Source organism: Falco naumanni, chromosome 4, assembly GCF_017639655.2.
Source record: "Falco naumanni isolate bFalNau1 chromosome 4, bFalNau1.pat, whole genome shotgun sequence".
Taxonomy (NCBI): Eukaryota; Metazoa; Chordata; class Aves; order Falconiformes; family Falconidae; genus Falco; species Falco naumanni.
The window spans coordinates 19,793,189-19,816,805 of NC_054057.1; the positions used below are offsets into that span (position 1 = coordinate 19,793,189).

Genomic DNA, 23,617 nt, shown 5'->3' on the forward strand with positions numbered 1-23,617 from the left:
GAAACCCCTTCAGCTATTAAAAAAGACCCACAAGAAAGCTTGCAGTTAATTCAAATCGATATAAAGTCTCCAGCATGGAACTCTCGCATGCGGCAAGACAGCTCTCCAAATGACAGCGAGAGCAAGCTCGATAAGTTGCTCGGAGCTGTCAAAACCTTTCTAAGGCAAACTTTCTACAGAAAAGTTTTTCGTGCTGGTCACAGCTCATGTCCTGCTTTGTCTGGTTATCCTGCCAGAAGCATAAATGAACTCATAAGAATAACAGGAGGATTAGGTTAAGCTTATTTTTAAAATGTTTCCCACAAATTCGTCTCACTTGCCTGCTTATAAACACCCTCGTTCATCTTTGCTGTGTGTCTAATTAGGCAGGATATACTGCAGGTGGCTTAAAATAGGAGATGAAATATAGTAGCTCTGCAGTTATGCATGTTAAAGGAAAGGTAATTAAAATTTCATGCTATGAGATGTAAACTGATCATCTCAGGGGCCTGAAAGGGATTTCTCCACCATATATGACATGGCATGGTTGGCCAGCTACAGTATGGGTGGGTTTCCTCTTCCTTGCAACACTTATTAGTGTCTGCCCAAGGCAGAATATGAGATCCGACGGGTTGGTTTCTTGAATTATTTATTCATGGAAATAGGCATGTTACCATCAGCTAAGCATCTCTGGATTTTATTTAAAATCAATACTGCAATAAAGCTTAAAACATAGAAAGCTGAAATTAAAATTAAAACAAACTAGCAAAGAAAGCCCTGCTGTGAATCTGTCTTAGAGGTTAATTAAAATGAGATCAAACAGACGTCTTGGATTTTGTAGCCACTGTAGTTAAAATTCTGCGGTACCTGACAGAGACATAAGGTGGTTTCCTGTGACGATGCTGACAGCTTTTCTGAATAGCATCTCTCTCAAAAAAAATGGGTATTTATTTTTGCAACTAAAAAGAATACTTCAGTGTAGCAAGTGTTTTCGGTTTGGCAGTGGATCAAGTTGCACCAAAAGGCAGGTGGCATCTTTTAAACCATCTCCACAAGGGAGAATGTCACTCTGCTTTTCTGCCAGTTCCTTCCCACACCTGCTTTCCTCTTCTTTTTAAAAATCATGCATTGTACTATATTACTGAAACATCAGGGGTGTTTTCCAGAATGTGAAAGGACCCTTTCCAAAAAATACTTATTACTGTATACAACAGGGATGTGCTTGCATTTTGCCATGGTAGTCCTAGGGCACACTCATGCTTACTGTGAAATAGTGGCATTTTAAGATTGCAGCTTTAATAAGGATATTTGAGATGAGGAACTCTTTATTAAAGAAGTTATACTTAGGGCATGTTTAAAAGCCTATCAGATAAGCTTTGAAAAATGTGAGGGACAGCAGACCTAGCATTGCAGGCTTTTTCTACAAATTTCTTACAGCTAAGAAGAAAAAAACACAAGTGAACTTAGTTAGTGAAATGCAGAAATGATCTCTCAGTTGCCTGTGGCCAGAATAATTAGGTCTTCTGCCTTGGGAAGGTACCCCTCAGATTGCCCCTAGGAAAAAAGTGGCAAGGAGGCAGGATCTGGGAGCCCTGATCTAAATAAGTTTCATTTTGTCTATGCCAGTAAAAGATGGACCCACTGTGTCTGAACCAGCTGAAGCTTTCATAAATTGTCTGTGGTACAGCAAATGGTGGGAAGGCTAACCAAGGATTGCTAACTTATGCAAGAGATTAGTGTCATAAACCTGCACAGGACAGGAACAGACATGATGAAAAACAGACACAAAACGAGTTGGCCAAATATAGAGAAATTCCCATTGACTTCAATGAATCAGGATTTTATCCCATGATTCCAAGGCAGTATAGAAAAACAAACAAAAAAACCCAACACCCTACCAAGCCTCTGTTAAAGGTGGTCCAGCAACAAGTTCTGAGGATGCAGTCCATACTGACAAATGAGAAGGGCGTTTATGGTGCCCTGCTTTGCTGTTAGAAGTCTCCCCCGCTCCTCTCTTCCCCATAGTTCCCACCATCCTTCAGGATCATTTTTGTCTCAAACTAACCTTACATTTTCACATGTAGCGTCTCACATCTGTCAGACACTGAGCAATGAGGAAGACAGTATTTGGTTATGAAACACCTGACTTGAATTTCATTGAGCCAGGTAATAAACCAGAAAGAAATAAAGTTTTACTAGGCAGAAGCAGGTTTTTGTAATAAGTCTCTATATACCTGCATGCGTGATAATCACAAATAGAGTTCTTTTTTTGAAAAGAGAAAAGAATCCTCATATTGCACTTGCAACCAGTAGGAAATAACATCTCATTCAGTGTAAAGGGACTGCATCAGGTAGGGTTGTGATCATGTAGTTAGGTAAGCAAAACAAACACATTCCAGGCATGCCATCCTTTGAAGGGAAGGAAACTTCCCCGGGTTTTAATCACACAGCAGTATGCTGCTTCATCTGGTTTTCCTATAAAAAAAACATCTTTCCTTGTTAAAAAAAAAAAAAAAAAAATCATTAACTTTCCATATAGGGAAGCACAAAGCGGGTTGCTGGGGAAGCAAAGCATGCGCTTCTCAGCTGGGAGCAAGCCAGGGACAGTCCCAGGTGAACGGTGTCTGTCCAACACCACTGTCCTGTCAGATTTTGGAGCCCTCTCCACCCTCATCCCCCCTGTCCCCAATACCTCAACAGGAAAGGAGACATCTGTGAATCCTCTGGCACTGCTTCAATGTTTTACAGCTGTAATAACCACTGATACAAAGAGAAGAATGTTTCCTAGCCCCAAATTCCTGAGGTACTTTTCTAAACAGACACAAGTGGATGGGGCTTGGTTACATGAAAAATACCCCACCAGGGGCAGGGGTCTGGGGAAAGATGAAGAGGAATCATGATCTGCAGATAGTTGAGCTCGGCTTGGCTTCAGATTTATCTTTTCTGACCACTCAACCCATTTTGTCGAAATCCAAACTTCTAAGCCTTAAATCTAAACAGTATTTTTCTGGCAGCTTGCACTCCCTTTTGGCTATATCAGATGAAAAATCCTTAAGGAGGAAGCTTAAAGCAGTGGTGATCTATAAACTTAAATATATGCGGCATTTTTGTGGTACTCCTTGCCGTCAGTATATAGGTAGCAAATTTTGATGCTTGCTTGTTGCTAGAAATCCCAAAGTGCATCAAACACTGCAAAGTCCATTTTCTCCCGTTTGTTAGCACTGTCAGTCACCGGCAGCGTCAGACACGGTGCCTCTTACCTGTAAGTCAGTGAGTTCATCATGGCCTTACAAAAGATGCACAGGTTGGCATTTAGAAGTAGTTTGAGGAATAATGTCAATTTGTATAAGGGCGTAGAGTAAAGGCAGGAGGCAGCCCAGCCAGATATGCGTGGAGAATGTGTTCCCAAGCAGCAGTGCTCTTGTAAGGGTTAGGAACTCCAGCTCTCCCAGTGCCTACACATTTAAGCTTAGTCTTTTGCACCTTTCTCCAATGAAGATCTGCAAAGGATCACCACGTATAAGTAGAATGATATAAGGCAGAGTATTTCTGTACAGAAAGCCTGAACTGTTAAGCATTTAACAATGCAAGCAACTAAAGCTCCAGTGCTGATTTCAAATGGAAGACTCGAAGATGATGAACAGAGCGGACTGGAAAGTGGAGCATCTAGCTCACAGGAAACTCGAGACCTGGTGCAGATTTGCTTAAAAAAATACAATTATTATTTCAAATATTCTTAAATGCCTTTCTAACCAGAAGCCCCCCCGGCCATACAGCTGCTCAGTGACAATTTGCCCAAGAAGCTCAGTAAATTGTTTCATCCTGAGCTCTCCTCTGTTGTGGTTACACTGCTGCTAGTGCCCAGGCTGAGGGCCAGCTTTGGGCAGGCGGTCTGACAGGCGCAGGAACACCCCTACCTCAGCACGAGAGTGAGTGCAAGCAACAGCCCCTGTTCCATGCCAGCTCGGCGAGGGGACCAGGCACGGCTTCGTGCCAGTAGTCCTCTTCTCGAGCCAACACCACCGGCTTGTCTTGAAGGGAGGGACAGGCCAGCTCTGCACTGGGGTGGGTGGAAAGGCAGATGTGGAGGCTGGTGCAGGAAAGGAGCCAGGAGAGCGGTCACACTGGTGAGCAATCAGAGCTACAGCCGCCCGTCACTGACACTATAGACGAGCCCTGGAGCAGCCGGCCTTGGCTGGAGCGGTGCAGGCAGCTGCTGTGCCCACATGCACAGCCAGGACCAGAAAACCTTGCAGGCAGAATTTTGTAATACACGCACCCTTGACAGCAAATGGAGGGCTCCAGAGATCCCGGTTCCACCCTCCCCTTTAACACTTGAAGCAGGCTTTTTCTGAAGTCATTCTTCAGCCTACATTTCTTTTGCACCATCCTGCTGAGCAAACATCGGGGCATAACCACATGAATTTTACAGCTGTAGGACATCATTGTTAACAGGGGAAAAAAACCTTCAAACCTTCTGCTTCAAAGCCACAGACCCTTCTTACCCATCTTTTAAATAGAGCTCGTAATTAACTTAGCAAAGCTACGGCTCACATGCTCTCTGAAGTCATTCATGGCATATCAACAGGGAGCTGATGGACTACACAACATTGCAATTTGTGCTTTAACTCTAAACAATAATATTTTCTCTAGTTAAGTGGAAATTGTCAGAAAAACTGCAAGACTGCAGCAGTTAACTGGATAAAGTTAATTGGTTAACTGAAAGAGAAACTCATTAACTGGTTAACTGAGGGCTAAGATGAAGTAATATCACCACAGCCACAAGGAATATTTAAGACAAGAATTGCAATAAAGTAGATTTGCAATTCCTGAATGTATTTGATTAACAGATTCAAACAAGTGAGGTTATTACTCTGTTAATTACTGCTTCCCATAAAATACTGAATAACATTGAATTCAAGTGTCTGAGAGAAAAACATACCTCTTAGGACAATTACCAAAGAGGAAAAGAGTAACTAATCATTTGGTGTGCTGTTGTCTGTTAAAAATGTAATAATAATAATAATAATAGCAACAATAACAAAAATTATAGTAATAATAGGAAGGGTAAGAGCAATAAAAACACTTCTCTCAAGAGCTAGGGGCACAAATTTTCCAATCTCAAAGGGGGGAAATCTACTGCATGGCAAAAGCAAGACACTGAATACTTTTCCAAAGTTATGGCACTAGTGAGAGTCTTGAGCAATGTCTAACGGATAATTTATGAACTCACCTGTTGTGTAGGTGTATTAGAGACGGGTGATATCCTGGTATCATGTTGTCGTGTTCCAAATCTGTTGGTGCTACCGAACTACCAAAAAAACCTACTGGAAAGCCATGAATGTCAGTGAGGGCAGGTGCCACTGGGAGTATTAGTCCTGTGCCTGCCTTTACAGTGTCTCCTGCAGCCCAGCTTGTCCCCCCGTTGAGCAGCATTGCCGTGCCCCCCTCACTGCAGCCCCCACACCCTGTCTGGGGCTGCCTGCTCCCAGGCCTCCCAAGGAGGCTCCCAAGAGCCGCCAGCCGCGGCTCAGCAAAGCAAGCATGGGGGCCCACAGGGGACCTGCCCCCTATGCCGTGCTCCCCCCTGGCCTCACCAGGGCTGGAGTCACCTCCAGGCCCCTGCTCCAGCACAGCTCGAAGACACACAATGAGATCAGCCATGGGCAAGGGCTTGGTGAGCACAGAAAGTTCTCTTCTCCTTCCTCAAGTTCCCTAAGCTCCCCAAATCCTCATCCAAGAACTTAAATGGTACCGTAATATTTCTTGATAATGTGATAGAGCTTTTTCTGGTAACAGCAGCATGAGAAATACAGATGGCATCACCTATTTTTAGTGCTGCTTATACTCAAGAGCAGCTTCAGGAATATGAGTGCAAGCTTTATTGCACACATGGTTAAAGTATCCAATCTAAAAACCTGCTACTGAGTGACCTTAGTAACAACTTCTTTTTGGCCAGGACTAATCCAGGATGCTTGTTAAAATATCAAAATAAACAAGTGGCAATGGTGACGATTTGGACGGTGATGGAATGGTGATCTCATCTTCACCCAGAATTTATCAATATCTCCTGGAAATTCAAAATCATTTCCCTGCTTAATGAACTTGCCTCCATAAAGTTCAGCCCTAAGGTTTATTTTTAGAGTATTACTCATGAGTACTGAACAACTAGCAATGTATTAAAGACAAACAAAAAATACCAACCCAAAACTAAACAAAACAAACCACAATTAAAAGCCCATAAAACATGTCTAGTTACAAAACAAAGAATTAAAAGACTGGTATAAAATTAGATGCTAAAATTGTTAGTTTGCAGTCTGGATTATTTAAAAATCCTCTCTTGTGCACTTATATTGTGCTTTCTTCTACCATGCACTTTGCAGAGAAACACGAGTCACCAAAGTCACAACATCAAAAAAAGGGTTAAGGGCAAGGTGCACAGCCATTCTGCTAAGGCGTCACAGATCTATCAAGGTCAAGCTCATGAGTTAGCTGTTCTTCACCCCACAACCATGCAGCTAGCTCTACTCTACATTAACCATATCCTTGTCACCTAACAATTGTGACAATCTTGCCGTGTATATTTTTTGGACGGCTAACAAATGGAGAAACTAGAGCTGTAAAAAGAAAGAGACTTAAAACAAATTTGAGAAGTCTTCACAGAAATCTCAGTAACACAAAATCAGACAAAAGTTTGTAATGCATTGTTCACTGCCTGTTTTGGTATTTGGAGAAAACACACCCTCATTCATAATGTTCCTGCTGAGTTTATTTCTATTTCTATTTCTGAGAACTCTTATTAACAGCAGGTCACTGCCAGAGCAGCATAATGAAAATGAGGCAATGTTGATAATACAGGCAAGAATGACCAAGAAAGTTTAACCCTTGAGAATGCAGTATTTCAAATGGAAAATTTCCATAATACGTAATATTGGAGGGTAGAAACTGAGAAGCTATTCAATTCAAAGAGAAGATGAATAGAAAAATGAAAGAATCTGACCCTACCGTTCTGCTTCTTCATTTCCCTTACTGCTAGGAGCTTGTTCATAGTTAGAAAAGAGGAATTGGATAAATTTTAGTTAAACCTACCCTGAAATTAGAAAACATCGACTAAATATGCTTTTCTAAAAGACTTCAGTAAAAAGCTTTAAATGTTAATTTAAACTTCTTTTAATGGTATTTTAATTTTTCTGCAAAAGTACCTCACCAGCAATGGATTCTTTGAAAAACATTCATTAAAAAATGCCAGTCTTTTAAGTACTCATATGCATACTAATATACACACACACACATGCACGTGCATATTTATTTATACAAAGATTTGTTAGAAAGGTTCTCAGAACTTTCTTGAATGTGTGTCCCATAATCGTTACCTTCTTGTGGGAACATCCTAGTATGAAAAATGGCTATGGTCATTGAATAAATTGCTTGCTACAACTCTGTCAGTTTCTAACAAGAAGTAGCACTCTGCTAAATACCATTATTTAATTCATACTTATATTTCATCTTTGATTCCTGTATTGGGAGCTGAGCACTCTAACAGCTAGCAACTTCTAAATGGAAACAAACAAATAGCTGCTTCTCACAGAATATGACAGTCATTTCAACATAAATTTTTCTCAGAGAAAAATAGACTTTTATACAAAAGGACATAATCAAATTAAATACTTGCTTGATTTCATTGTCTTTCCAGGACAAATAGAAGACATAATTTTAAAGAAACAGAAATGTTCTACGGTAATTCTTGTGTGCAGGCATGTAGAGATTTTTTCTTCTGGCTGCTGTAGCCAAAATATAAATCATTTTCTGTTCTGGTGTCAGGAAGTGTATTGCACTAAATTAATCACAAGCTACTTTTAAAAAGGGACAAAAAATCCACTGCAAAATGAAACAAATCTCTCTGTGCCTGTTTTCCATTTGCATTGTCATCACTTACCTTTAGAGGACGATGGAAGTGAGATGGGAATGTTGCTGAAATGCATTCAACAGACCCTATATGTGTTAGCATCTCTAGTGCTCTGTGCTCTACTTTCAGCCATTGGAAAAGATGCAGTATTCTAACCTGCACAGAATATAATTGTCACTCTTTGCCAGGCTCCTAGCACAGGGATACACCATAGCAAACTAAATGCAGAAACACATAGACTATGAGCCGAGCTGTGTGTCTTCTAGAATTTCCCAGTCCCAGAAGTATTCTGCTGGGGTAGATAAAAGTCTTTCTGTCTCATTATAAAAGAAGAGGAAAGGCAATTCGTAAGGGAAATGGAGTCATTTTAGAAAGCTTTTCCTAATAAGCCCAATAGTTCAGCAGATGTGTGCAAGTGGGGAAAGCTGGGAGCGCAGAGATCAGGCAGCTCCATCCGCCATCATACAACTGTAACTCGGCTTGCTTTTATCTTTTATGTCAAGCAATCAAAAGAAAAGCCAATTTTATTTACTGAGTGAAGGGCAAATAAACTCATGCCAATTAAAGAACAGAAATGATGTCTCTGTGGTTTAGACTGGAAGCATTTTAAAGATAAAAAATCTTAAATAATTCACTCAGACAGGGCTTCTAGATCCTCATCTGTCTTCCTTTGCTCCCAGGGCAGGATGGGCATGCACTTAACTTTTTTTAACTCTCTCCTTTCAGACTTTCAACCCACAAACTGCTGCATCCAAGGGGCACTAATAATATTTAATATCCCTGCTTTAATAAAGTCATTTTCAAAATGCTTCTGCGAAGACACACTTCTCTGGACCACAAGCAACGGCAGTTAAAGCCAGCCTCAACTTTACAGCTGACTTTGAAATCAGGAGCTTAACAACATGTTTTGAAGTCTCTTTGCCCTCTCTCCTCAGTCTCCAGAAGTACTTTTCCTCTGGGTGATCACATGCCTGCCTGCCTTTCTCAGTGTTGGCTGCTCAGGTTTTTATTAGCTCAGGACTATCTTCTGATCCCTGACTCAGAAAAGCTCATCATACTGCAACTCTAAGCCTGTGTATTAATACTTAGCACAAGCAGCTCAAAGCATGTGCTCAGATGCTACTAGAAACTGGGCCAGCTGTGTGGGTTTTCTGCTCACACAGTAACTTACTATCTCCTTCCACAGCAAGTCACACTTACCGGTAAAACGTGGTGTAATCCACTGTTGAATGACAGCTCTGAAACTCCCATGCTTTGAGTTTCTGGCATTCCCGGTGAGCTCGGAGTTTTACCCGGACCGTCCCATGACACAGCTCAGGCACAGGATTTCTCTGTGGGCGGCTGCAGAACTCGTTGGACTCCACGCGCCAGGATTCGGCAAAGTCGTCCACGTCAAACTTAAAATTCCCGTCACCCCCAATCAGGTCATCTCGCTTGTGCCCGTTGTAATTGCCACACAGACCACAGAGTTTGCCTTTCAGATGTGGCGCAGCCATGACCTCCACAAAACTGTCTCCATCCCATGAGATTTCCAAGCCTAGTAGATAAGAGAAAAACATGCACACACACACACACACAAAGAAGAAGAAAAAAAAAAAAAAAAAAAAAGAAGAAATTGAGGATAACAAACTATGCCTTATGTTTGTTAAACAGGGAACCCAAACAAAGCCATTGGCTTCCTTCTGATAATGTTTAGATTTCTCTATACCTCCCAGTAAGTGCCTCTGGCAAGTGCAGTGTTTCTTAAATCATAGTCAATTACAATACATTCATGCCTGTCTCTGTTTATTTTTGTTCCTCCTCACTAACAAATGGGGTTATCCTAAAAAGTCTGAAGCCAAGGCAGAACTGTTCTTAACTTCAAAAAAGGGCTTTTTCAAAATTCTGCAAATTGAATTTGCTAGGGCAGATTTCTAGCGGATTTCACAGGCAGCCCAGAATTTTAGCCATTGTCATCCATGGCACAGGTCGTGGGCATATAATGCCGTCCATGCCCCATGAGACTCCACCAGGGATCACCTTATGGAAAACACCCTTTTCTTGCCCGCAAAGCTGAGACTGATCAGTTATTTGGGTGAATACAACTGTTCCAATACAAGTACCGTATTTTGTGTGGGTAAAGAGAGTTAAAAAGATGACCCCAAAGATGGGAGATGGGTAAAACTGTTGTAAGAAGGCATTCTGAACAGGATTCAAACTGTTCATTCAAAAGGTGTCAATTACTGGAATTTTTAATCTGTCTCCGTAAGTCAGCAAACTGAGGGATGACGGTAAACATCTAACCTCCATCTAGTGGCAAGATGTAAGTGCTCTGCTACAATCTGGTTTACCGTGAGGACTTGCACTCCTAGTATGTCAAAATCAAAATAGCTTTCTGTGAGTGAAATCCATTTTATCTTTCTGTACCCATCTAAAAGCTTGGTGTCTCGCTTAAGTTAGCTGAGCTGTCTGGGCCTTCTCTTTGATGGAGAGAAATAGGCAGCTCTGGGTCACAATGTGGGTGTCTAATGCAGAGGGAATAAACTACATTCTGAATGCCTTTCTGTTTCCAGTGATACTCTAGGGGGCCCAGAGACTGCGTGGAGACTAAAATTCTAGTTTTTACCTGGGTGATTGTAGATTAAATTAATTCCATCCTTCGAGAAGTAAACATGTTTCTCAGAAGGGAAAGCAATTTTGGTATTGTAGGGGATAAAAACAACACCAAGAATCACTGCTGCTTAACTTCTACCCCAAAATAGCCTTTCTTTTAATTATTTCTAATGTCTGCTGAATGCTACTACATCATATCTCTGCAGTAACCCTGCATCTGAAGATCACAAATCATTCTGCTGATGTTAATTTATTCCCATAAAGTACCAGTGTGCAGTGGTTAGTTAAGGATAAACACAGGAACCTGCTTTTAAACAGGGTAATCCAGATTTTACCGTCTTCTCCCTGCCTGGCCAAGAATACCAAACAGCCTCACTCCGCAGTGTATGACCAGGGCTTCGCTCCAGCTTTCTACATTTGCTGTGTGGGCTGGCTTAGCACCACCCTTTCCTCTTGTAAATCAGTGCTTGTCACTGTGCGATCCAAAGTCTGCCCTATCCTCATGTAAGTAATTAACATACCAGTGACTCAGTTCAAAGCTGGAACCTTTCCTTTAGCGACACATCCCATTGTCTCCTATGACAATTCCTACCCACACTGCAGAGAAACAGGGTGAGGCTCAAAGAGCAATTACGACTATAGAAGGGGTGCTTTGCCATCGGTACGTACTGTCCTGCTGCTCGTGTGGTTCACACAGTGTCACTAAGGGGTCTGGGGATGATTTACCCACCCAGGCTGTGCAGATAATTCTGTATCACCGGCCACTACAGTCTAGTGCATCATGTTTTCTTATCGGTGTAGGTTAGCAATGATAGCACAAATATGTCCTGAGCTGATACACCTGAAAGTAGTTTCAAATTATCCAATAAACCCAGCATGGATATGGCCACTGTATCCTCCTCCAAAGGCACTGTACACCCAGCCAACTGAGAAATTGTGCAAGACTACAACTGTTAACGAGGCCAGCACAGTGGCAAGGGGGAAGGCTCCCTTTTAAGCTGCTTCATACATTATCATTGCTGGACAAATTCAAATTCCAGCTGTCTTTGCCTCTGACAACGCTGAACAAAACAAAACACAGCTTGATTTGCAGACACCAGATTAATACTGCTGTGCTGGCTTTTAGAAAAACCTGGCCATTGACTTATAAACTAAGATTTCTTCAGACTTGAGAATCATATAAACTTTCTCAAAGCTTGAAGCATCAAGATCCAAATTCTCAGACAGTTCTCTTCAGAAAACAACTCCAGTTTTTAAGGCAGTGTTTAACTTCTTCCCTAAATGAGCTCCCTCAGAAGCTGCTGACTTTAAGCAGAGTTACAAAAGATTGGCTAATGATTCTATCTTAATCTTCCTTCTACAACCGGCTTTCAGTGAAACCACTCACATTCATTATGAAAGGTTAACTCTAAAATTATCCTCTATATTTATGCGTCCTTTGTGAGAGTTAACCTACTTGTTACATGTTGCTCTGTGAACTCTAGGTAATACAAACAAGAATAACACAAAACTATGACTTTTCATCTCAGCATGTAAAAATGCACATTTTTAAATCTAGGGAGTCCTGCTTTGATTACTGGATTTGATTCAAGAGACTCAGACTTTAACTACCACAAAAGAAGGTACTTTCCTCTAGCTGTGTATTGTTTAATTATACTATATTCTGCTGTAACTGCCAGATGGAAGGGTAGTTTCTTGCTTTCATGAACAGCCTAAAGGTTTTTTGTCCATAATGGAGCTTATTCCGTCTTGGGATAACTAGGAAGGGTATTTACTCGTACACACATGATAATTTTGTTGAAGCCTGATTGCACTGTGTAGTGTGTGCCTTTTTGTTTGTTCACAAGCAGAAAGATCTGTTGGTTTCTGTAAACCAACAAAAGCTGTGACAGACAGGGTTATGCTATGGAGTGATGTTTGAAACGGTCTCCTTGGCAGACAGAAATTGTTTGGAAGAGTTTCCTGGTGCCTATACTGCCCTTACCTTCCCCCCTGCCCCCAAAATGAATGATTTCCCATTCACTTGGACAAGGATCAAAATCCAAGAAACGTGAAGTCAAAGGATGCAGCATCTGTCCCATGTGGGGATGTGCAGAAAGGAATATTCTCTGAGTTACTTCTTAGAGTTTCCCGGTTTTCCTCTTTCTTTGAAGGGTGCTTAACCAAGTTGTTACTTGATTTCTTAAATTGGCACACGAACAGCTCTACTGCATTTGAAAAAAAAAAAAATCTTTCTGGATTTATGCACATCACATACTGAGTTCCCCATGCTGGGAACTCCCATCAATTGTTCTGCATGATTTTTCATGGTAAAGGCATCCTCCAGACCTGGCAGACCACTCTTCCCTAAAGATTTAGTGCCAAATTGGTACAGAAAACCTCAGCAAAGCAGCTTCGTGCAAAAGATCAGCACAGAAACAACAACAAAAATGCTCCTGCACTAGAGGGACAGATAAGTAACACCAGCCCTGTGACCCTCTGCTCTCTCATCTTCTTAACATACAAATTTTAGACTAGGACTCAACACCACCCCAACCACACCCATGATGAAATATCTGGAAGTGCAGGGTGCCAGAATTGCTGCTGCATGGCATCCAGGGCTACAGCTGGTGAGGAATTTAGCAACAAAACAGGTTTTCACTGGAAAATGCCAATTCATCAAAACTGAAATGCTTCAGGGGGACATATCGAATTCAGCGAACTTCCAAGACAGCACAGGCAAGGGTCCAAGCTGGTTTCCTGCCAGCTCGCCTGGTGGGCTGCCTGGAAACCTGGACTTTCAGGGTATGCAACTCCAGGACAGCCCTGCCATGAAGATTGCCCCATAGCCAGGGACCACAAGGCTTCCTGAAGCTCACAGCTCTGCAAAAAGAAAACCCAAAAGCTGTGGGAATGCTGACCGAGCTGTAAGCACCAGCCCCTGCACTTCCCAGCCCAATTTTACTTGAATTTTGCTTCTAGTGCAGTGGTTTTGCTTATTTTTCATTCCTTCCTCCCTCCACCTCTTCTTTCACCCTACACCGGGAAAGCATATATTTCTTGAAAAATCCATGTTTCATCCTGAAACAGAGAAAATTCTCCAGTTTTTTTTCCCACCCAGCACTCAGAATGTCCTGTGGAACAACAGGTTTGTCTTTAAACTAGTTCTACTCAGGACATTCCTTTTCTCTACAGCCTCTCTGCTGCTTGTCCTCTCCCAGCAAAATGGAGCTATGCCGTTCTGCTGCTTTCCAGGCCTTACGTGCTGAGGAAAAGAGGACTTGGCCCATCATGCTGCATTCAGCGAGAGAAACCTGATCCGGCTCTGTTAAGGGGAGTAATTATTTAGGCTATAATTTGTAGTGATTACACACTGTTTGGTATGTTGTCATATGCCATGTTTGCACTCCCTCTGCCAACACATGGACAAGGATGTGTGTAGTCATTTATTAGGCTTGCACCACAGACAAATGGAATAGCAGCAGGATTAGCTGTCATTCATCTTCAGTTGAAAACCTTTCTTTGGCCTGTGGTTGGCTAATGAAATCCACATCGCCAGAATTCATAGTGTTCAGCTGGCTGCAAAGAGAAACCTTCAAGATGCTTTTAATTAGAAGTTGTGAATAATGGTCAGCTTGTGTGCATTTTACAGACAGCCACAAAAATCTGCATTGCCACTTTGAGGAATGAGCCCAGAGCTGGGACCCACATTATGCAGACTTACACTTCCAGGGGCTATATGAACAGGTGTCTAAATTCTCAGCTCAACAGTGGGTGCTAGTGTCCCCCTTGAAAAAAAAAAAAGATGCTAGATAATAAGTATGACTATGCGTCACGCCTGTGACCATATCACTCCATAAGAAAGATTTGTTTCACTGCTTTCACATGGCATTTAATTGAATTAACAGTAAATAGTATTCTTGCTGAAACAGTACTTCACTGTGTAAGTGAAATCTCTCAGGACTACAGTAGTACCTAACACATGCTAATGAGAAAGTTTTAAACTTCCCCTCAGTATTTATCTATCCAAGGATACTATAGTTTCGGAACAGTTTACCAAAACAAACGTAAGTCATCTCCGTTCCCTGTTTCAACAAATAAGGTATCAAATTCTCTGAAGTTTCTGATTTTCTTTTACTTAACTACATATGTTGCCACTATCACGCTTTTTTACTGACTGCTGTTCATGTTGCACTGGAGGAGAAACACACGCACACACACACACACTCCTGCCCTACCTGCTTTGGTCGTCACTTTCAGCAAATAACCATCCAAATCGATCTGAAATTGTGGTGTCTCGCAAGGTAGTGAGATGCGGGTCCCATTCCACTTCACTGTGAGGTGCTGCTGGAGGCTGATAGTGCTTCTGCCCAACACAAGGTCCACTGACTTTGTCCAGGAGAAAGAACGGGTCCGGCGGGCATCGTTTTTTACCAGCACCTGAAAGGGTGAGGCAGAGGAGGAGCAGTCTTTTGTCAAAACGTACTGACATGTTCCCTGAAAGTTAAATGTCCGTCCATCAAAAGTGTTGTAGTGAGGGTCTCCAAATACAGTGCAAACTCCAGGCTCTGCAGGTGAGTGAGAAACAAAAGCACCATATCAGGATCAATCAAAGTTTGAAAAAAGCAGTTGATAAGAACTTAGAGGACACCCCTCATCTATCTGCCCTATGGATTTGGCTGACATCCACTACGAATATATGTTTTTGAAAGACGGGGGCTTTATGGCTTTAGTGGAAGTCTTTCCCAAAGCAGGTGGGAACCAAAGGCCAACTGATCCTTGGGGCAGCACAGGAATGCTAACCTGTAGCTAGGAACCAAAGACACGTCTTCCAACCTAGATGTCTGTCCCATAAACATACTGTGCCATCTGAACAGCTTAGGGTATTACGGTGGCTGTGAAATTTTCCAAATTATTTCATTTCCAGAAAATACAAGCCTTAGTCACGATATCAGGGCAGGCAGAGCCCTGGGCTTGCAGAGCCCACATGTCTCTGGAGATGTGTGACGGGAGCCTTCCCACCTAGCTTCAGCTTTCCAAACATGAAATGTCTAGTCTAAGCAACTCATCCAGTCTCCCTTTTACTGACAGAGAGAAACAGACATGACTAGAAAGTCTTTCATCTCACCAGTTTTAGACATCTCTCTTAATATGTGGGGGAATTACTCTCTGGAGGAGCCTGTCTCACTGCTGCTAGCTCTGGGAGCACAAACAAGTATCTAAGACTACAGGCATTCCTCTCAGACAGTTAAGCTCCCCCCTGGGATGAGCGCCCACCCTTAAGTTGTGTTGTGGGAGCAAAGCCTAATCCACTAACAGAAGCAGAATTCAAAACATCGCATGTATATTTTTGAAGCTAATTTTAATGCCCTCCATTAGGCAGGGGTGATCCTCTGAAATTAAAAGCCATCAGACCACTTTAGCAGGACCTGATTCTGTCCGTATTTTAAATAAGCACACTTATAATTATTGTACATTTATAAACTAGGTATATTTATGGGGTATTCCCATATTAGGTAGAACGAGCATCTTTATTCAGTGTTACAAGCTATCATATATGTTGTTTATACACAGCAGACTTGAGTAGTTATTGTTATCATGCTATCAGCTTAAAGTCAGTAGTACGTGACTAACATAATGCAGTGACTAAGGGTACAGCATCTCTACCAACCATTTGCACCATTGCAAACGAAGGGAGATTTCTTACTGATATTTCCAGCCATATGCTGGTCAGCGAAGCCACAGCTCAAAGGCAGGACACGTTTCCACACTCATGTCAATGACGCTGAGTTACCCTGCAGTTACCCAATGATTGATTGAGTTGCCTCACAATCAAAGCAAGCAGCAAATTTATTTGCATTGCAGCCTTCTGGTATAACAATAGGTCCTAACCACATCTCATTGCTGCTGTTCCTGGAAGAAGGAGCCTCAAAGCAGAGAAATGCACACTGCCACTGCCAGCTGGATACCCATGGGCTGAGGCTGCTTTTGAAAGATGATGCCTGTTTTAGGGAGAGGGCTTGGTGCAGTAACAGAATTTGACTCAGTAATCAGAGAGCTGTGAACAGCATCAGTCAAAAAAACCCGAAAAACCCAAAAGCCAACAAAGGAGGGGAGAGTAACAAGGAATACAATTTAGTCACTGAAAAAAAGATATTATCCCACTAACAATGGCTTGCCTGAAAAGGCAGCTAAAAAACCCGAAAATTTAAACCTACAAAAAAGAAGGAGACATAGGTGTTGTGGAGAAGAGGTAGTGAATTCCTTCTGTAGAATGCAATACAGCTCTGACTAGGCAATACACCTTTCTCAGCAGGTTTCTTCAGCCTAGGCAGAGCACTATACTAAAGCAGCTATAATTCTGGCATTACTAGCTGTAGTTAAAGAGCATCCAAGGATACCTACATGGAGACACATAAAATGGGGCTGAAGGGGACCCCAGGAGACATTACCTTTCCTTCTCCAGCTGTAATGTAGAATCACCTGTACCTGTTTTCTTCCTGACAGACGTTCCTCTAACCTGCCCTTAAAAAGCAGTAGCAACAGCAACCCTATGGACACCTCCAGCAACCTGCTGCAGTGCTCAGCTGGCCTCGCTGTGAGTAAGGTTTTCCTGAAGTCTAACTTCTGTCTCCCTCACCGCATGGTGCAGTGCCATCATGGAGCTGGTACCTGGGAGATCGGTACTTTTCACCTAAAATGCCACATGCATGCTTCTTTAGCTAAGCCACTAACTAGTCTTGGCATCATTATTATGCCTGCGTCTGGCAACTAGGGACCAAAAAGTTGACGTTTTCAAGGACCTCATGTCAACAGCTTCATTAGAAGTCACAATGAAACACATTTGATCAACACCTCTGGAAATTAGGCCCAAGAGACTTTAAGCAGAGCCTGAAAACCAAGACACTTAGATAAGAGACTGCTTTTTAAAATGTGCACCAATGAAGATATCAGTAACTGTTTTTCAAAGGCCGTAAAAAGACTGAATCTCCATAAATTGGCAGGAACCATATAGTATTTAATCACCAACAGGAAAGAAGAAAACCCTAGATGTTATATGGAGACCATCTGACTTTACCATTCCTAATCATACTGACATGTTTCTGATTTCCTTACATACTCATGTAATTATCTGCATAATGAATATCAAAAACATTTTATTACCTGCTCAGATTCTATTTCATTTTTTCAGGCTTTAATTTTTCTTTAAACATAATGACAACTTTTATGAAAACAAGGAAACTATCAATGAAAAAATCAACCCAAACGTCAGTGAAGAATTTAGAGGAGAAAACTGGTGTTTTGTCTGCATTTCTAGAGGCCAAGAACATGGATACGTTATACATGTTATAACTAACATATTGGGAAGGGGAGGCTGGTTCTTCACCTAAGCAAGCGTCTAAGAGGCAAGACATGAGAGGAACAAACATAATTTAGAGATGTGCAAGCAAAATTGATAGTACCAATGGGATCCAAAGGAAATATTTTTTTTTAATTTCTAATGTGTTATACAGAGTAATGTTGGTTTATGTTATGTTACATCGTGTCACATCATATGTCAACTTGATGCAGTGCAGTTAACATAAAAAAAGAATGTATTTTGGACTGGATAGCTGAATGTCTGATCCAAATTTCACTGTTTTCTTTAATAACCGAGGAAATGGAGGAGGGAAAATCTACCTAAAACCAGCCTGAATAATTGATTCTCTGATATCACTGTGTAAAACATTCTTGAAAGGTTTGCTAAAATTGTGGTGTTTAAAAAAAAAAAAATCCACACCCTGCAAGAGTGTGTGCAGTAACTCAGGCACTGCCAGTAGGAAGAACTGGCTGGCCTAGAAATAAACCTTAAATACTGGGTGTAACAAGGCTGCAAAGGACAGGCAACATGTAAAGAGCTCCTGCCATTTTTAGGTTTTGGGTTGTTTATTTCCTTCTGGGAGCGTTTCAATCACAGCATGGTTTATGGTTTGCTGCTTTTTTTTTCTCTTTCTTTTCTTCCCCCCCCACCCCCCCCCCCCCCACCCCCCCCTTCTGAAACAAACCAGTCTTTCTGCTTGGCTGTTTTTGAAATCTATTGGAAGTACCAGTTCTCTACGTAGGATCATGTGTGACTTGCTCCTCTGTTGGGGCATAACGGATGGAGAGGTGTTGCTGCCTCACCAAAGCTGCATTCTCCAACACCGGAATACGGATTTTACAAGCTTGGGCTAACAAGGCATATAGGGTCATAGGTGAAGAGCCTTCCTTTTTTTTTTTTTTCTTTTTTCCCTACAGTGAATTTTCTTGGCTTATTGCAGATACTCCTTGTCTCTACCAGCTGTCTAGGGTAGAGTTAGAAAAGGGCAATTATATACAATACCTCCTTCTAAGACTGTCAGGATTGAGCCATTTTCATTTTAGGGACTTTCTGAGCTAGACGTGGTATCTCTTCATTGATTAACCTTTGACAGACTTCTCTTCTGTGAATTTGCCCAGTCTCCCCTTGAACCCAAAAATGTTTTTAACATCCACAACATCCTTGGGCAAAACACATGAAGACCACTGCCTCTTGCTTGTTTTGAATCTGGCATTCGTGTTCTTTGCTATCTTCTTTTACTCATCTACACATACACATCAAGGCAAATATACCCATTCCCTCTCTGTCCCTGAAAATCACAGATTTTTCAGAGCTATGTTCAGGAGACTGTGATTTTCAAAGCACCTTAGGCACTCACCTCTGATTAGACATTATTGGGAGCTGGCTGCAAACACCTCTAAACCTCTTTTGGAAATCCTTCATTTAGGCTCCCAAATCAGTATTCAAAACTTCTGGCTTTCATAAAAGCTTCTGGGAGCTCAGCAGTTTTCACATTTGTTTTTTAAGCAACTAAATATGGACTTTTAAATATGGACGCTTTTACATTTAACAATCTTAAACTACATGTATGATTCATGCAGTTTGTTCAGCTCCCACCTAAGGCTCTACAGCTTACTTGCAAACTAATAATAATAGTATTTAGGTGCTAAAGTGAATACTATAGAACTCTTGGCATGTTTTCCTTGCATTTACAAATCATGTGCCTAATTCAAATAAAATAATGACTTTCATTAGAAAAGGTAACAAGGAAGGTAACTTTGGGCAAGGAATACCATTTCTGAAAACACTTTTATCTGTACAAAGAAAGCTGAAAAAGCAACAGCAAGGAAAAGAATATTTTAGGATTCCCAGATTTTTAACATACTGTTATAAGGAAAGAAAAGTTTATGAAATCACGACCTGTTTTGCCTAATACAGAAGCATAACAGTCTGAAAGACAACTCATTTCTAGTCAGTAGTATGCTGAGTAAAGGTACGAAGAAATTGTTGAAATAAGTGCTTGCCGAAGAGTATCTTTCTGCCTTCCACCCAATGCCTCCCCCCGCCCAACACACACCCCCTCGACAGGATCTACCCTTCCTAGAAAGGCGAGATAGATACACTGCTTGGTGGCGGCCAGACAGACCATCAGCACACACATCCCGACCAGCCAGAGAGCAGAGCATATTGGCTGGGCAGTTAGCACACTTGTAGCTCCAGAGCAGCCAGAGGATATATTGTCTCTAGCTGGGTTTATTATTTGTTGGGATATAAAGGAAATGGGACACAAATCCATAGGAAACCAGGCTGTGTTAGCTCTGGTGCTCATGGAATAGCTTGTTTTATTTTTTCAGGAGATCAGAGCAGTCAATTGAAGTCCAAGATGTCCAGATGTCTGGTCACACTCTTCTGGGCTTGTAGGTAGTTAAGAGTGGCCAAGAAAAATATACTTTAAATTATAACTAAAATTGGTTTGGACACTTTCTAAGTAAAGAGAGGGAGGAAAAAATACAAGTTTACCAGTTAAGGGTGTTCTGGTTGTACATCTATAATTCAAAAAGATCTCAGCTTTTTAAAAATAAACTGAAACTTTGAATGCAATTAGCCCATATGCTGAATTAAGCCCTAAATCAAACAGAACACATTATTAACTTTTGAAAACTAGCTACAGAACACGCATAATAGAATTTCATTAGTTTTTCTGTTAAAAATGCATAGCCATAGAGTACTTTCCTCATAACTGCTGCATAGTGCAGCTTGATATAATACATGTTACAAGGTGTGGTGTCAAAAAGTCCACAGGAGTCTTTATGGTCTATTTCATAAACAAAGTAGCTATTCCAATTTGTCCAAATACATATTTATACAGTAGACCATCACAGCTGAAAAGTCTGAGGAGGTAAATAATGAACAGCATTCCATTATGAATAAACAATTGCAGCCTTTTTGTTGATGTTTTTCTCCATGGCAAGGAAATAACACAAAAAACAGGACCAGCAGGGTCCTATGTGGTCCTTCAGTCCCACTCTGCTTTCACCAGTACCTACAATGCATAACCCCACCTTTTTTCTTCTTCTTTTTTTTTCTTTTCTTTTCTTTGGAGAGTCAGCACTTTTTGCAGTATTTCTCTAAAAACACTTAAAAAGAATGCAGGACCAGGTGAAAGTACCAACCTTTTATGCCTAAGGCTGCGTCCATATGCCCTTGAATTTAGTTTAGCTCCATTGGTCATTTGGTCAACTAAAAAAGCTGCAGAATGATTTGCGATGAACAAAATTTTCTGCCTCAAAAGAGGCCTTTACTGCAAAATTAATCATGTCTACTGCTAGACCTAGATGATTGCAGTCCACTTTGAAAAAACTTCATCCATAAAGCCTCACAATGACTTGGGTAAGACTGTTGTTAGGGTTATTGATCATGACTGAAATACATCTACACAGCTGCAGTAGGAAGCTTTCGTACTGCATGCTGCAATTTCAGCAAGGCCTATCAACTCTTTTTTTTTGCCAAGAACAAAGATTTAACCTCCACTGCAAATTCCCATCTTTGTCTGGGGTTTAGAGCAGCCTGTTAATGTTATTTGAACTCAGGTTTAGTGTTTTCTTTTTTTCATATGAAAATGACCGTGGTCTAACATAGGATTACTAATTTATGGAATTGACGTCAGTGGTGATTTTTCTAGATCAAGCCCAAAAGAGTACATTTCATTACATTTTTACAGCAGCATAAACTAAACTGTTGAATTTTCCACTGGTATGACCACTGTGTTTAATTAGTGATAACTGTACGCCAGCCATGGAGCTTAAGCAGCAACATGCCAAAACTAACCATAGTTAACTTCAGCAACAGTAGACAAAAGAGACTCTCCAACCCTTTAGGAGACGAGGTACTTTTTCTCTCTGTAACAAACTACTTTGAAAATAATCCTTTGATATTTTTTTTCCAGTTTAAAGTGTATCCTTTAACAACATGACTGTTTTTGACCCATTTCATAGAAATTGGCTGCATTTAAACTGCACTCAAAGCTCTCCTGTGTACAGTATGTTCTTGTACCTCCTATGTTGTTTTTACTTTGGAAAATTAATATCTGCTGTACCGCCAGAAACGTTTGGTGTGTTAGTATGTGGAGAGAGGTTCAACATGAGTGGGTGGGTGAGGGAAAGGGATGTAAATGTACATCTTATCTCATCAGAAATTGGCTGAATTAGCAGGGTTTCTAATAACTATCTGAGATAGTGATCATCACTGAAATCCTTTTGCCTTTTGCCTGTCTTACGTCATGATGAGATTTACAGCACTTCTGGCAGAAAGGTGGAATTAGTTCCTTGCAAATGGCAACTGTTAAAATGTTAATGTTAGAACAGCTAGTGAGAGCCACCACTGCTGTATGACAGTGGGTATTTAAGCTTTCTGATTACATTACCTGATAAAAGCTGGGAACAGTCTTTTAATCATAAGAGCTTAGAGTCAGCTCAGCATCAGCTCTCCAAATACTAAATGGGTCCACAGCGAGACACCTCTCCAAAAAAAGGATGCTTCTCTTTCATGTGCAGCAGAAAAGCGTGCCACTGCAGGATGATGCCGTGAGCCTCCCAGCCTCACATACAGCCAGTGCAGTGCAGACAGGACCCATAAGAAGAGGCTAAGGGAATAAGGGGTTTTTATTCTGAAGGCTTCAGGGAGACCTAAGAGCTGTCTGCCAGTACCTAGAAGGAGGTTATTGGGAAGATGGAGCCATGCTTTTCGTAGGTCTGCATGGCAGGAGGACAAGTAACAATAAGCGGCCCTTAATTTCATGTCTTGTAGTCATGACCATTCCCTTCTTATATCATCAAGAAGTTCTGTCATTTTAGGTAACCTGGTTCCTAGGCGAGTTATTTTTACTTTGAAGAAATCTGGGTTTTGCCTCTTTGTCCCATGAAACAATTTTTACAAGTCATCATTCTCTGGCAGCATTTCTGAAGGAGTCACTGTACTGTCTTCTTTCTGACCCCATACAGTAGAGAGTCTTCAGTGCTTTGAGGGAATGGCTGGCCCCATTATGTTCCTCACCCTCTCATGTTACAAAAGAACACGTGAGAATGGTTAAATGAGACTGAAATATAAGAACAGAAGCAAGACAGAGATTGATAAATTTGTGACACTAATGACATGTCATGTGCGAGCAGGGGTCTATGCAAATTTATTCTCCCTTGAAGCTGAGCTAACGTGAAATCAACTGCTGGTCAGTTGAATCCTCTTTCATTTCTCCCTCTGCTCAGTATTATTTCAAGTGTTTCTGAGGCTGCCACTTGTATTTAATTTCATTTTGATACTGAAGACTTGCAAACTAGATTTATTTTGTCACAAGTTACATGTTTCAAAATACTTGAGCTGCAGAGTGGAAAAACAGGTATTTAGCATATGGAATCTGTGAAAGCCAAGAGTACCCAGAACTGGGCTGATCAGCAAAACCAATTTGATTTTAGACAAAAGAATAGGAAACACTCTCCTAAAAACCTGTTCCTTCTTTCAGAAGCCTTCCTATAAATCATAAAACCCCATTTTAGCAGTCTGTCCCTATTTGGTAAAATACTTAAACATGTCCTGAAGGAAATAAGTAATTGTGTCCTGTTAACTTCAGTGAAGACAGGTCTCCCTGTTGATTTAAATAGGACAAGTTTAAAGATAAGTATTTAAGTGCTTTGCCGACTAGGAGAGAACACAAGTGATATCATAAAGTTGATCATTCCTAAAGTGAAGAGTAAAGGGATAAAAAGGTGATGGTTGAGCTAAACATCACACAGACAGAAAGACACCTTTCTATTGTACTTTCCACTGCT

At 41.2% G+C, this 23,617-nt stretch overlaps 1 protein-coding gene across 2 annotated transcripts in view; it reads right to left on the reverse strand.

The window, feature by feature from the left end:
- Positions 1 to 23,617, reverse strand: part of BMPER (BMP binding endothelial regulator) — a 145,339-nt gene that overhangs the window by 34,960 nt on the left and 86,762 nt on the right. The window contains exons 11-12 of one of the 2 annotated variants that reach the window (XM_040593549.1): positions 14,695 to 14,896; positions 9,086 to 9,422 (exon numbers count right to left, since the gene is read on the reverse strand). In XM_040593549.1, coding sequence (XP_040449483.1) covers positions 9,086 to 9,422; positions 14,695 to 14,896 — 539 coding nt within the window. Of the gene's footprint in view, positions 1 to 9,085; positions 9,423 to 14,694; positions 15,025 to 23,617 lie in introns of both variants that reach the window. The other variant, XM_040593548.1, reaches the window with a different exon arrangement.